This window comes from Lithobates pipiens, unplaced genomic scaffold, assembly GCF_037356315.1.
Source record: "Lithobates pipiens isolate NorthernLeopardFrog02 unplaced genomic scaffold, aLitPip1_a1.2 Scaffold_28, whole genome shotgun sequence".
Lineage (NCBI taxonomy): Eukaryota > Metazoa > Chordata > Amphibia > Anura > Ranidae > Lithobates > Lithobates pipiens.
Genome location: NW_027507789.1, coordinates 210,518,973 through 210,534,891, shown reverse-complemented (window position 1 = coordinate 210,534,891; position 15,919 = coordinate 210,518,973). Strand labels below are relative to the sequence as shown.

General features: G+C 43.8%; 1 protein-coding gene across 1 annotated transcript in view; it reads right to left on the bottom strand.

Annotated features, from left to right (window-relative positions):
- Positions 1-15,391, bottom strand: part of SCRT2 (scratch family transcriptional repressor 2) — a 31,037-nt gene extending 15,646 nt beyond the window's left edge. Inside the window, exon 1 of the mRNA XM_077460447.1 lies at positions 14,892-15,391. Within this exon, the coding sequence (XP_077316573.1) occupies positions 14,892-15,045 (154 nt within the window). The 5' untranslated portion in view covers positions 15,046-15,391. The remainder of the gene's footprint in view (positions 1-14,891) is intronic.
- Positions 15,392-15,919: the final 528 nt, after the last annotated feature.

The window sequence follows — 15,919 nt, the reverse complement described above, 5'->3', positions numbered from 1 at the left end:
GACAGTACGAAACTGGGAGCATGTTACATGAGGCTAGGAGAGATCAATTCCATTACTCTAATGAATGTTCCCACTACAGACTGCTGAGGTCTGAGGAGCAAATCATATTCCAAAGGGCCGCATGCAGCCCTTGGGCGCCACAGGTTGGTCACCAGGGGTTTATACTCTGCTCAGGTATGAGCCAAAGTGGAAGAAAGTTTAGAAGCTTTGGATAGTGTTTATTGTTCATGTATACGAATTCTCCTGGCTTCCTGTTTTGTCTAGAAGCTTTAACTTGTATAGGAACTATCTAAAAATCTCCCCCAGTAGTTGGGTTTTAGGGGGCATTTAGCACATAATCATTATGTTGTGTTTTTGTTTGTCCAACAATAAGGAATTAAATGCCATTATTGTTGAACAGCATACATGTTCATCCTCTCTAGTTTTATACATGTTGCTGTTGTTCAGCATCACGCCGCCTTTTTGGTCTACAGAAGTAATTTATAGACTAGAAGTCCATTTCACCCTGGGGCTAGGAATGTGTATATAAAGAGACGTGGCATTTAAGGAAACACCAAGAAAAAGCTGTACTATTGAGCTACCATACGTTTTTTCCTTTCTTCATCTATGTCTTGAAAGACCAGCAACATTTTACTATACCATCTCCTTTGATGACCCATCTGTGACAACATTTACTGGACTGCTCTGTCGATAGCAGTGACCTATTGATTGGGGAAGATGAAACCCTCTCAAGACAAGCGCAAAATAATGATGTGTGCATGGACAGCAGCTCATTCCTTCCTTGTATTTATTCGTCTTCTAGATCGGTGGGCCTTTGGGGTGCTGCGAAGGCACGACTGGGAAAGTAAAAAATAGGGCCATAATGCTGAACTATAGTTGCTTTTCTCTCCTATTTCGATGCCATTTGGTCAAATTACAGAGTATAGCAGCATATCCTCCATTGGATGGGATACAGTGGATAACTGTTATCTGTGCACTGTGCTAAGCAATATATACCCTGAAGTGCTACTATTTCTACACTGTGCTATACGTTAACATCCTCCAGCCTGCTGAGCTTTTTATTTTAGGTTCATGCATTTGATGGGGCACAGTGAGGCTGCATATGATGGGGCATACTGAGTCTGCATATGATGGAGCACACTGTGGCTGCATATGATGGGGCACACTGTGGCTGCATATGATGGGGCACACTGAGGCTGCATATGATGGGGCACACTGAGGCTGCATATGATGGGGCACAGTGAGGCTGCATATGATGGGGCACAGTGAGGCTGCATATGATGGGGCACAGTGAGGCTGCATGTGATGAGGCACAGTGAGGCTGCATATGATGGGGCACACTGAGGCTGCATATGATAGGGCACACTGAGGCTGCATATGATGGGGCACAGTGAGGCTGCATGTGATGGGGCACAGTGAGGCTGCATGTGATGGGCACGTGGCTGCATTCGATGCTGCAGAGTGGCAGCATTTGATGGGGCACAGTGGCTGCATAAGATGAGCACAGTAGCTGTATTTGATGGGGCACAGTGGCAGCATTTGATATGGCACATTGTCTGCGTTTGACGGGCACAGTGGCTACGTTTGATGGGGTTGTTTTTTCAGAATTTTTCAGTTTGTGGGCACCCCCCCCCCCCCCAAAGCACCAGCCACCACTGCTATGTTGCACACACATACCACTAGTAACGTGACATTTCAGGTTGTTCAATGAACGGCACACTGTTGCTGGTTACACACTAAAGCAGCATCTTGCTTCACATCTGAGCCTCTAGTAATCTTATATAAACAATGGAAATGATGCTGTGTTTTGCTAAACCCTGCCATCCGCAGGGCTGAATGAAACAATGCACCAAGTAGCTTTTGTAAGAGGGGACCTCTCTTAAAGCTGAACTCCAGCCTTACCTTCTTGCACAGCTGCAGTCTCCTCTCCTATACTACAAATTGCTTACTTTGATGCCACTGCACACTGTGAGCATCTCACAATATGCATTTAGAAGTCAGATATATCATTTCTAATTTCCTGGCTGGAGGACATCCACAATCTTCTAGTTCTTTTCATCACAGCCCATCTGTCCCTGGCCTGCACCTTTCATTCCTTGTATGTTACTTCTTTCGATCATGGAGGTTTCGGCATCACAGATGGTCATTAGCTTTGGTTTGCATGCATATGCAGTCTGCCTAGGTCCTCCCACTCCTTCAGACTGACATCCACCCATCAAGGTGTTTTGATATTTTGCATAACTCCTCTCAAGAGCCATCTCACTACTTGCATCGGGGCTGGGGGTACTTGAGGGAAATACTGAGGAACGGTGCTTTATTGTTTTTCAGGAAGCTATGTGCAGCACCCTTCTAGCTCCTCCCACCAGCCATAATCTGCCTGCATTGTATTGCTAAGCACAAAGACCTACCGACAACATAAATAAGCTCCCAGAATTAGCGTAGATTCACCCATGTGCGGTGCGGGAAACGCAGCCATCCCAGCATTTTTCTTGCATCGCATTGAAAACACACAGTATTTTTTATCCACTGTGGGTGTCAGTACAAACTTAACGAAAAGGATTGCAGATGCAGTGTGTTTTGCCCATACCGGATCTCATGGTTACAAAATTAATATTGTAAATATGTGACAATATTTATTTACTGTGGATGTGGGAACACATTTGGTGATAGCAGCAGCCGTACATACTTATTACTATCACTAGGTGGCAGCACTCTACAACTTCACTTACATGCTACAAAATGCCCATGCGGTGTGGCTCCAGAAAAGGTGCCCGCACTTTGTGGATGCGATGCAGTGTGATTTGAGCCCATTCAAAATGAATAGGGCTCAAATCACACCACACTGAAATGCATGTGAATTGCACGGGAATGTGGCACGGTTCCTGTGCGATTCACATGTGAATTATAGTGTGAATCAGGGCTTAAAGGTCAGCCATGACCCAAACAGGGTCAGTTGCAGGCGTAAGTATTTATTTATTTATTTATTTGTTAAGCTCACTGTGCAAGTTATAATTCAGTCCTGTGTGGACGGCAACACGTTGATATGCTATGATATGGTCCTATGCTGGTTTCTTATATCTTTGTGGAATTCCATTTCTGAGATTTCCCTTCCAGATGTAAAGGAATCACCCAACCGCCTCAGTATTACTCCAAATCAATGTGATGTGTCATACTCCCTTGAATGATTTAGTGTAGAATAAAAAAAAAAAAAAGAATACAAGTAAATAGAAATTTCCTGCCCAGCTATGAAAGAACACCACCATAATAACAACATTATGGAAAGGGGTGAAAACACAAACTGCAATGAGGACATCTCTGGTCTTTCGTATATCTACCCAGCAAACCAGGTACTAAATTTAAAGTGGTTGTAAACCCTTACAACACACTTTGACCTACAGGTAAGCCTAGATTAAGGCTTACCTGTAGGTCCAAGAAATATCTCCTAAACCTACACGGTTTAGGAGATATTTGCCGAAAGACAGGCACTGCATGCGCCGAGCGTGGCGGCTCCCGTGCACATGTGCGGGAGTGACGTCACGCGGCTTCGCCGAATGACAGCGGCGGAGCGGCGAGACCCACCGAGAAGATGGATGCGCCGGACTACAGGGGACAGCGGTGACTTCGCTGGCTCTTGTGTCAGGTAAGTGACACATAATGGACTACTATGCGATGCATAGTAGTCCATTATGCTTTACCTTTGCAGGGAATCAAAGAGGAAGTAAACCCACCTATCAGTTTTCAGCCAAGGAAGCTGCCATCTTGGCTTCTGTTTAATCTACAACTACCATGATGCTGCACATGTGATCAGTTATGACACCAGCCATTGGATGGTTTGACAGTCTGGGTGAGAGCACAACCAATGAAAGGGTTACATTCCCGGTACATGCCGGAAATGTAAATGTTATTTGAAACGGTTAAATGGATGGGCTTACTTCTGCTTTATTAGCCATAAGGCCTAGAATGTCAAGACATATTGGGAAATTATAATTCCACATTTGCTTTTCCAGATCCAAAAAAAAAAAACCTCTGTTGCTGTCTGTTTCCAGTTCACAGAGCAATGCAGTTCACTCCCCTTTGCAGTGGATCATTTCAGCAACGGCCAATGTGACCCCATAGCTCCTTGCATCTCTTAAACCATTAGTGTGTAATCAATACTCCATTTTAATGCAAGCATTAGCTGGGGTCAGGCAATTTAAATGTGCTGTCCACTCAGTTTTGCCTCTCCGGCTGTAGTCTCTGTTATGTAGACACAGTATGCTCCTGTGATTCACGCTTCAGCGTACAAAAAAAAAAACATAGGTGAACTTCATCTCTTCATTTGAAAATGAAATAAACCCTTTTCCTCCTGATGAACGGACTCAGCACTTCTCTTTCAGTTATGCACACATCAGCCTGTACCACTCCGAACGCCACATGTTGATGCTGTGTGACGTGCGGTGTGTGTGTGTATATGTGTCATTGGCCCCGATCCCAGCCCTCCTCTGCAGTTTTAGTGCATGTGGCTGTGTAGTCAGCAGATGATGCCGAATTCTTGCTGTCAAGGTGACACTAGACGGCACGTGGACAGGCAAGCCTTTTCCTTCCTGTCCTGCAGCGGTGAGGGGAAGACAGGATGTTACTGTATTCAAATCTGCTGCCCTAGCCATAATAGATCAGGATTGCAGATGACTAGACCACTCTCCGGTAAAGCAGTCTGCATTAATGCTCTTAAAAGAATGGTAGCTTGGTGCTATTGCAGGAGTGGCACAATAAGTGTAAAAATCTGCATCCAGTGAGTCTGATTTAGAAGCCATCAAGCACTTAGGAGACAAGGGATTTTATCATTCATCAACCACAGGCGTACAGCAATTGGCTGCCATTTTTGTTTTTAGGTGTATGTTCTTCTTAGACCCTAGATTTGTCCAGTTCTGTGTTATTGAGCTCAACAGGAAATGAAAGCAGAACTCTTGTTTTTAAAAATTCCCTTCATGTGTATCTTTTTTCCCAGTGATCCCTTGGCTAATCAAATGACTTGATATAGAAGCCAGCAAGCACTTATGAGCTGAGTCTTTCATCAATAACAGGCGTACAACAATTGGCTGCCGTTTTTCAGGTGCATTTGCTACCTGGTCCCTAGACCCCTTGTCCAGTTCTGTGTTAATGGTCTCAACAGGAAATGAAAGCAGAACAGTTTTTTTTTAATTCCCTTCATTATTATTATTATTATTATTATTATTATTATTATAATACACAACTTATATAGCGCCAGCAGTTTACGCTGCGCTTTTTCTAAATTGGAGTAACTGGAAGAAGAATTTCATGCTTATTGTGCCACTATGGACTTTATAGGCATAACACAAGTCTATATTAAAAATATATTTATTACAAAAATAAAACCAAAAACAATTACATAAAATTTCATAAATGATTCACAAAATGTGCCTAGGAGCATAGATAACACACCACCTACATATATAAAGAGTATTGATAAAAAATTTGAAGGACCAAACAAATCACTCTACAGTGTTGGCTCTACAGTATTCATACTGTAGAGTGATTTGTTTGGTCTTCCGAATTTTTTATCAATACTCTTTATGTATGTAGGTGGTGTGTTATTTATGCTCCTAGGCACATTTTGTGAATAATTTATGACATTTTATGTAATTGTTTTTGATTTTATTTTTGTAATAAATGTATTTTTAATATAGACTTGTGTGTGTTATGCCTATAAAGTCCATCATCCAAAAATTAATCTTTTAATAATCCAAATTATCGGGACGTGGCATTATATACAAAAGTGTCGTATCCACAGCACCACTCTGTGGTGATACGAATCTTTAATAACTCCTGCAATAACACCAATCTACCATACTTCATGCATACCTTTTTTATTTTATTTTTTTCCTGCAATCCTCTGGCTGATAACATGACTTGATTTAGATGCCAGAAAGCACTTATAAGCCAAGGAATATTATCTTTAATCAATGACAGGCGTACAACAATTGGCTACCATTTTTTTTAGGTGCATGTGCTACCTTGTCCTTCATATGTACTTTTTTTTCCTGCGATCCTCTGGCTAATCAAATGACTTGATTAATGCCCCGTACACACGAGCGGACTTTTCGACATCCAAACTCCGACGGACTGAGTCCGGCGGACTATCCGATCGTGTGTGGGCTGCAACGGACTTTAGCAAAGCTAAAGTCTGACGGACTTTAGAAACGAAGCATGCTTTAAATTTTCCCGACGGAACTCCGCCGGACCCGGTCCCCTTTGAAAAATCCGCTCGTGTGTGTGCTACTCCGACGGACTAAAACCGACGCTAGGGCAGCTATTGGCTACTGTCTAGGAACTTCCTACGTCGAATCCAGTCGTACGTCATCACGTTCGACTCCGTCGGAGTTTGGTGTGATGGTGTGTGGTCAAGTCCGTTCGGTCGAAAAGTCCGCCAGAACTCCGTCGGAACTCCGGCGGAACTCCTTTGGAGGTCTGTCAGACTTAATCCCTCTCGTGTGTACGGGGCATTAGAAGCACTTATGAGCTGAGTCTTTCATCAATAACAGGTGTACAACAACTGGCTGCCATTTTTTAGATGCATGCGCTACCTGGCCCCTAGATTTGTCCAGTTCTTTGTTAATGGTCTCAACAGGTAATTAAAGCCGAACTGTTTTTTAAATTCCCTTCATACATACCTTTTTTTTTTTCCTGGAATCCTTTCCTGGAATCCTCTGGCTTGATAACATGACTTGATTTAAAAGCTAGCAAGCCCTTATGAGCCAAGGAATATTATCTTTAATCAATGACAGGCGTACAACAATTGGCTACCGTTTTTTTAGGTACATGTGCTACCAGGCCCTTCATATGTACCTTTTTTTCCTGCGATCCTCTGGCTAATCACATGACTTGATTTAGGAGCCAGCAAGCACTGAGTCTTTCAACAATAACAGGAGTACAACAATTGGCTGCCATTTTTTTAGATGCATGTGCTACCTGGCCCTTTTCCAGTTCTGTGTTTTTGATCTCAACAGGAAATTAAATCAGAACTCCTGTTTTCAAAAACTCCCTAACTACATTCATTTCATTTCCTGGGATCCTCTGGCTGATCAGATGACTTCCTAGGGACTTCTTCTTCTTCTCCGTGCTGTGGTCGTGTGCGGTCTTCAGCACCACTGACGTTATGATGTCAGCGCAGCTGTTTGCAGTATTGTACTATAAACCCAGGCTGACAAGGTGACGTTCTCCCATGGGGTGTGTCGATGACAGCCAGAGCTCATGGGAAGTGGGTTGAATGATGCCAGCCATCCAGAAGAGGACTGCAGCAGGGTTTCCTTGGTACAGCACTAGAGATGAGCTGCATTTTTTATTTTTTTTTCCAAGTGGCTGGGCATGTTATAATATCAAAATATGAAAAACTGAAGATGTGCCTTGATGTAATCTATGCAATGGGTTTTATAAAAGCAAATCCACTTTTCACTACAAGTGCACTTGAACGTGCAGTCGCTGTAGATCTGAAGGGGACATGCAAGGATGTTCATTTTTGCTTGCACATGATGATAAATAATAAAATTAGCAGAGCTTCCCCTAATTTCAGATCTTACCCCTTAGCCCTTGTACACACGGTCGGACATTCTGGCGGAAAATGTCCGATCGGACCGTGTTGTCGGATAATCTGACTGTGTGTGGGCTCCATCGGACTGTTTCTGTCGGAATATCCGACGGACAAAGTTTTAGAGCTGGGCTATAAAACTTTCCAACAACATGATCCGATCGGACTTTGTCCGATTGTGTGTAGAGAATTTCCGATCGGAAAAAGGGCCACGCATGCTCAGTTCAAATTCCTAGACCAAAGCTATTGGCTACTAACCTGAACGTAGTCCCATCATAACGAAATAACGTCATCACGTTACGTACGATCGGATTTTCCGACAACTTTGTCCGACCGTGTGTATGCAACACAAGTTTCGGACAAAATCCGACAGATTTTGTTGTCGGAATGTCCGACCATGTGTACAAGGGCTAAGATCTACAGCGACTGCACTTCCAAGTGCACTTGTAGTGCAAAGTGGATTTGCCTTTAGTAAATCAACCCCAATATCATGTATTATTTTCTAAACAGGATCCATACTCGTCTTTACATCTTCCCTCTTCCTTTTATCTTATCCTTATCATATACTGAGCTTAGGGGAGACTGCTCGGTGAGCTTGGCTGGGTATGTGGCATCGTTAATGACCAGCAATCATGCTTTGGGTAAAAATGGTTCATTTAACAGATTCCACATGTTAATTAGGACATTGTGGAACTTGCTTGCTTAGGGCACAGGACACCGATAGTGTACAAATACAGTAGCTCAGAATAGCCAATTACTTTTATACCTTTCATAAGTTCAGAATAATCAGAACAATGAAAGAGGGTGTTTGATTGGGTATATAAGTCAGTTTGCATTTCAACATTTCCTTTGCCATTGTAATATAATGCCTGTGTGTAAATGGTAAGTAGTAATCTTATAAATCTCTAGAAATGTTGTAGACTTTATCCCAGCCATTCTCAACCAGGGTTTAGTGGAACCCTAGGCTTCCCCCAAGAGTTACCAGGGGATCCCTGGGCTGTGGCCAATTTACCTTCCATTTGAAGGTGCATACACGCTGGGCAGGCGAATGGCTTGTCCGTGTCCGCTCCGCTTATGCACAGTGGACACAGACACAGCCCACTGTCCTCTATTGGTGGTCGGATGTAAACATACTTCCTGTCCCTTTACACTCGATGGCCATTTGATCCGCTAGACAGATGGGGAACAGATCCCAATCCATCTGTTTTTATTGAATAGCTGACACCCGCAGCTCCATAGAGGTCAATATATGGCCCGATCAGGTCCCCCTTAAAAAACTGACAGGCAGTCCCGATCGGTCTGCCCATGTTGAAAAGGGGCCTAGGAGTGTCAGTCTCCTAGCTGCCCACCAATGTAGGTGGCATTTTCCCCATTGACCCGCAATGACTTGGTTTAGTAAGCATTCCCCAGAGACCAAAAATGTATTTTGGGGGGGGGGTTCCTCTGGGGGAAAAATGTTGAGAAAGGCTGCCTTAAACCGCGTACACACGGGCGGACTGTATGGCCAACTTAGTCCGTCAGACAATCCGACGGACAGTCAGTCCTACTTTCGAATGAACGGACTTGACCACACACGGATGCACAAACAGTCCGTCGAAAGTTTGCGCGATGACGTGTACAGCACGTACGACGGGACTAGAAATAGGAAGTCCAATACACAGCAATGCAACCTTTCGCCGTGTAAATCCTTTCTGAGCATGCGCCATACTTAGTCCGTCGAACTAGCCTACTCACGAGCGGATTGTCCGCTGAAACCAAAGTACGACGGACAATATTACGGAAATTCCGAAATACTTAGTCCGCCAGACTGCACGCTGAAAAAGTCAGCTGAAGCCCACACACGAGCGGACTGTCCGCTGAAATGTGTTTCGACGGACTAAGTTGGCCAGACAGTCCGCCCGTGTGTACGCGGCTTTAGCCTAACTTAACTAGCAATATATGTTTTGCCCTGCATAACTATGAAAACAATCCAACAATATCTCAACTAGACACAGACATCTTTCAATATTGGCCCAGGCACAAACAAAAGAAAAACTGGAACACAACAAAAAAACAAATGTAAAACCACGGAAACTCAACAACATACTCAAAGCTTGAAGATACCGAAGCGTGGGACAATACCATAAAAACAAGAACACAAAACAAATACTTATTCAATTTTTCACAACAGCGGTTGATTAGTAATATGTCCATAAAGTAGCCAGCTAACAGTACTGAGCTGTCATGCTGGGATTTGTGGTTTCTAAACATTCGAAGGCCAGAACGTTTGGAGACTACTACCTTAGGAGACTACTGGTTCCAGCATGGAGTTTCAGCATGCTAGGATTTGTGGTTTCTAAACAGAGGAAGGACAGAAGGTTTGGAGACTGCTACCTTAGTAGACTACTAGTCCCAGCATGGAGTTTAAGCATGCTGGGATTTGTGGTTTCCAAACAGATGAAGGCCAGAAGGTTTGGAGACTGCTACCTTTTTAAAGCATGCAAGAGTAAAATTTAGAATGTCCTCCTAATGGAGCTGGTCCCATTGTTTCTGCACAAATTGTTCTATAGATGGTTTATGGACCGTGACTGAAGCAGTAGCTCTCCCTTTCTGTGGCAGAGGCCGTGTGTTGTAATAATGGGATTGGTCACATGTAGCTCTGAATCTGTTGCTGAACTACTAGTTCCAGCTCGCTGGGATTTGGGGTTTCTAAACAGATGAAGGCTGGAAGGTTTGGAGGCTGCTACCTTAGGAGACTACTAGTTCCAGCATGGAGTTTCGGCATGCTGGGATTTGTGGTTTCTAAACAGATGAAGGCCAGAAGGTTTGGAGGCTGCTGCCTTTTTAAAGCATGCAAGAGTACATTTTAGAATGTCCTCCTAATGGAGCTGGGCCCATTGTTTCTGCACAAATTGCTCTATAGATGGTTTATGGACCGTGACTGAAGCAGTAGCTCTCCCTTTCTGTGGCAGGGGCCGTGTGTTGTAACAGGGACCTTAAGCTCTGTTCTCATTCTTACACTTAGGCTTATTTATTAAGGTGTTTCACAGAGCAACAATGTGCAAAGTGCAGTACTCCATAACAGCCGGACTGTTTCAAGCAATTTAGAGCAGTCAGAACAATTGGTTGTTTCATATATTATTTAGCGCCTTAGTAAAACAGGGCCCATTTAGTGTATATAGCACTTTAATGATGGGAAGTAGAATTGGACAGAATGTGGACTTTGCCCTACTCTCGTAAAGCAGGATATAGTTGGTATAGGATTCTACACTTTGAACATAATCATTGAGTCTTTTTTCAAGACTGTAGGGCTAGCAGACGTATCGCCATAAAACACAAAATTGTCTGGCGCTATGTTCAGTGGCAGAAGCTAGAAGGGCCACAATATTGGAAACATAGGTGTGCTCACAGGGTGTGCCGGGTGTGCGTGGGCACACCCTAATCACCCTGTGTGAAGATGATTCCTCCGATTTAGAACCCTGACATTTCACCAAAGCCCCCTAACGTGGGGCTCCTAAAAAAAGGATTTACAAAATAAAATTGTAAAAAATAAAATAATAAAAATAAAAACTACTGACACCGTCCACTGCCCTACTGGCACCGATCTCTGAACTAATAGCACGTCCATTGCTCTACTTGTACCATCAGTATATATACACATGCACACATGTGTGTTTGAGCTTTGGGATGCACACCTATGATTGGAAATAATGTCCACACACATTTCCCCACGCCAATGCATAGTCTTACAATATTATTAAAACCCATTCCCCAGTGTAACTTTATCCTAGCAATTTGCATGCTATGCCTTCTTGAGGCTCTATGTTTCAAAATTGCCTGGCAGATTCACCAACGAATGTGTGCCATAGACTCAGAATGAGGCTCCTCTATCTACACCACCCCCCTCCCCCCCTTGTCTGGCACTCTATTTCTGCAGCTTGCTAAAGTCATCTCTCTTCCCTCCTTGTTTGCAGTATGTGCGGTCACGTGCCTCAGGTACAAAAAAGCTTTCCTCAGCAATATTTCACACCTCTCTCTAAAGAACGGAGCAAGGTTATTTTCAAGAGCATGACTTTGAAAGACATCACCCTTTGTCTCCCAGCTACATTATCTCTGTCGGTGCTCTGATACAAGTGCACCATCCTCGGGGGACACCTGTTTGAACGTACATTGTTCCTTTAGCTCTTAACAGCTGTGCCTGGAACATTGAATTAATAAGGAGCAATATGTAACAAATAATGAACCGCAAAGCTTTAGGTAACAGGTAGAAGCCAAGTAGATCTACAGTACGTTGCTATTTTAATTATACTATGTGTTAGGGTATTTGAGGAGAACATCTTGAGCATATCTCTGAAAGTTTCTTTGTAAACTACATTTTTAATTTCTGGTTTGGGGGGATTTTGAAAGACTATATTGTAAATTAAGGGTAAACTCTGTAAAGGACTTTGGCATGGTGTAGATCAGTGGTCTCCAAACTGCGGCCCATGGACCGAATGTGGCCCATTGCTTGCCTTTATCTGGCCTTTACGGAGGCACCATTTATTTTCACTGACACCAGAGATGGGGTACTATTCCTCCCACTGACAGCAGCAATGGGGCACTATTCTTCCTATTGACACCAGCAACGAGGTACTATTCCTCCCACTGACACCAACAAGGAGGCACAATCCTTTCCACTGACACCGCCAGTGGGTATCCATTCTCCTTACTGCCACCAACAATGGGACATTTTTCCTTCCACTGACACCAACGATGGGGCATTTTTCCTCCCACTGACACCAGCAATGGGTCATTTTTCCTTTCACTGACACCAAGGATGGGGCATTTTTCCTTCCACTGAAACCAACGATGGGGCATTTTTCCTTCCACTGACACCAACGATGGGGCATTTTTCCTTCCACTTACACCAACAATGGGGCATTTTTCCTTCCACTGACACCAACGATGGGATATTTTTTCTTCCACTGACAACAACGATGGGGGACTATTCCTCCCACTGATGCCAGCAATTGGGCATTTTTTCCTTCCACTGGCACCAACAATGGGGAATTTTTCCTTGCAATGACAACAACAATGGGGCACTATTCCTCCCACTGACACCAGCAATGGGGCATAATTCTTCCCACTAATATAAACAATTATGCACTATTGTTCGTACTAATACCAGTGATGGGGCACTATTCATCCTTCTACTGACTACAGGCGCTATGTAATTTTTTTTTACTCGCACAGATGCTGGGACATTTTCTACTTCTACTGGCCACAGTCCAGCCTCCCTAAAGTATTAAGGACAGTAAACCAGCCCTTTGTTTGGAAAGTTGGTGTAGATCAGTGATGGTGAACCTCTGCACCCCAGATGTTTTGGAACTACATTTCCCATGATGTTCAACTACACTGCAGAGTGCATGAGAATCATGGGAAATGTAGTTCCAAAACATCTGGGGTGGCCAAGGTTCCCCATCACTGGTCTAGATCATACAGGATCATCCTGCTATGGAATTATGGCAGTTGCAGTCCAAGGGTTCCTCAATTATGGAAAATTATCCAATAAGCAGTTAACGTGAGAATGCAATAACCCATTGCAACAGGATACTTTTTTGTTTCCTGCAATCAGATATAATACCCAGTTAGGGATTACTGCACTTTTATACATCATTGTTGTGATTTGCAAGCCTTTTTTGAATGAACTGTTTCAGTTTCAAGCCACATATGGTGCAGAAGTGTGCAACTACATGGAGGCCCACAATCATTTTTTGGATCCTCAAATTTTTTTTAAACATTGCTCATTTTGTATGTTCTTAGGACCATTGTCAATTTGGGGGTCCAAGAACAATGGGAAATTAGCTAGCATTGCCAGAAAAAAATATAAAAAAAAATAAAAATTTCCCCTGATGCTTGATCATGAAGTAAAAATTGAGGCTCTCTTAGAGAGATACCTGGTAGATTACCAGGCAACGTGTTCCCTGAGCAGGCTGCTTGTCAGTGCATCTTGCTACACTAAGGAGACATCCGCTCTGACAGCAGTTCCGATAGAATTGTATTTTAGATTCCAGTCTTAGAGGAAGATGTGCTTAGCTTGCAAATTCACAGCTTCGGGACGGCAAGTTCCATCTCTGGATCAGAAGTACAAGCTCTCCCTGTAACTGTCACTGAGAAACCCACTGCAATGACACATGTCAGCCTTACTGGCTAATCATAGTACTATGCACTAATAGAAAAGAAGAAAAAAAAAAGAGAAAAGAAAAAATAACAAGACGCATCAAAAATACATTGTGGTTCAAAGCCACCTAGCCATATATCAAATAAATGAGCTTCTCCCGGGATGGTGCCTCTTAAAGGGCTTTAGAGAGAGTCTTTTGCCTGCCGCGTGAACAATGAGGTCCCCAAGGAGGCTTCACTCCCCTCCCCCCCCCCACCCTTTCTGTTCTCCCCTATGTAAACTACTGGCATTCGTTCTTCTAAAAGGCATCAAGGGCTCAATAGTACAGGAATTAAAGCAGTGTTCTTTGAAGAGAGTATCTTATAGCACAGCAAGAAACCCTTAACGAATCTAGTGCTATTCTACAGGTGATAGCGGCCGAACATGCCTCAGTGCATGTGGAAAGGGGTCTGCGTGTCTTATTATGCTGCAGTCACCAAAATCTTCTGCGCTGTGTTAACACGGGCTGTATGCAGACAGCTCAATCTTCAACTTTAACTTAGTTTTTGTTGTTAACTCCACGTTAGGAAAAGTGTAGCAGTTATTTTGGATGGTGGTGGTGGTGGTCAGATCTTCCTTCATTCCTCTACATCAGGGATCTCCTGGAGGGCCATAGTTTGGAGATCCCCTGGCTCTACATCTTGGCTGAAAATTTTGCAAAGAAAAGCCAGGAAAAAATGCACGATTTTAGGACCAGCATTAGCAACTTGTATTATCACCAGCTGTTAAGGAGCTGCAAGTCCTAGGGCATGCCGATTCTTGTCGATTTCCTAACAGTTGACAGGCTCCAAGTGGCTCCACCACAAAGCACCCAAATGGCTGGTGGCTGTCACAAGTCAACAGAACACAAAGGTTGTCTTATCAGTCCTGTCCCAGCTATTGCAAAACATAGCAATGCCTAAACTCTTCTCTTGGATAAGTAACCGTAAAGCGTAAAAGTCAACAATGCCATAAATATTCAATCTTTCCAAAGCATTAACAGTCTATAATGTTCTTCCATAGATTAAAAAGTCCTACAATGTCATTCTCTAAATAATAAACAGGTCACTTGTTCAATTCATATTATAAAAAAAAAAAAAAGCATTGGCGGACCACATCTAATTTTTGCACCCAGTGGTGCACACTTACCATTTTCAGCAACAGGGACTCCCAAGGTGCCCACGGTGCTGGTGAGCGACTGGCCCAAGACGCAGGGGTCGTCAAAGTGGTGGTAACTAGAGGCCGAAATCCCACTGGAAAAGTCATCTAATTTTATCTTCTTGACTAAGAAGGAGCGGGGCATGTTGAGCTGTACAAGGTGGGGGGTCTTTCCCTTTTTTGTGCGGTGACAGTCACGGTGCGGACCCAGGGATGGTGCCTCACATTCAGCACTGGACAGCTCACACTTTCTGCAGTGTGTAGAGAGAGAGAGAGAGAGAGAGAGTGAGAGAAAGGGAGACTGAGGGAGCTGGGAAGGAGGGGAGGGGGAGATCTGGCAGCAAGAGCTGAGCTCAGCACTCACGCTGTCTTTATATGGGATGCAGGCCTGAGATCAGGTGGTGCTTTGCAATGGAGCTGTTTAGCTCTCTAATCCATCAAATGTCCCCCAGGACAATCATCACATTACCAATGAACCGGCTGTGCAGACACAGAGAAAAGAGACAGCCTCCTGCCTACTTACTACTTCTAGACAATGCAGGGGGAAGCAAGTAATGCAGAGAGCAGCATGGCAGGGAAAAAAAAAAGGGGGGGGTACAGATATTTCCTCCCTGCTACATGCAGGCGCACCGCAACTTAGTTATGGCATCTCCGCCGCCAATGAGCGCAGCTCACAATGCATTGCCATCAAGCTTTTGAAGGTGAGAGTTGTCGTAGCTGCCAAGAGGCTCTCAGTGAGTGGATTATAGCCTGTGAAGTGATGCTGTTATTGTACAACCAGCATCCTTTCTTTTCTTTCTTTTTTTTTTTTTGTGTGTGTTTTTTGCATTCCTGCTAAAGTTCAACAGTCACAGATAAAAACACGTGGAGAGGTGAGGGGAAGGAGGAGGGGGGGTACTACAGAATAACATCAGGAAGATTCCCATTGTGTAGATGAACTACGATTCCTTTGTCTTGAAGCAACCAGTGTGTTTTAACAGCCTGTGAATCGCACAGGGAAAGTCCATATGGTGGCGGGG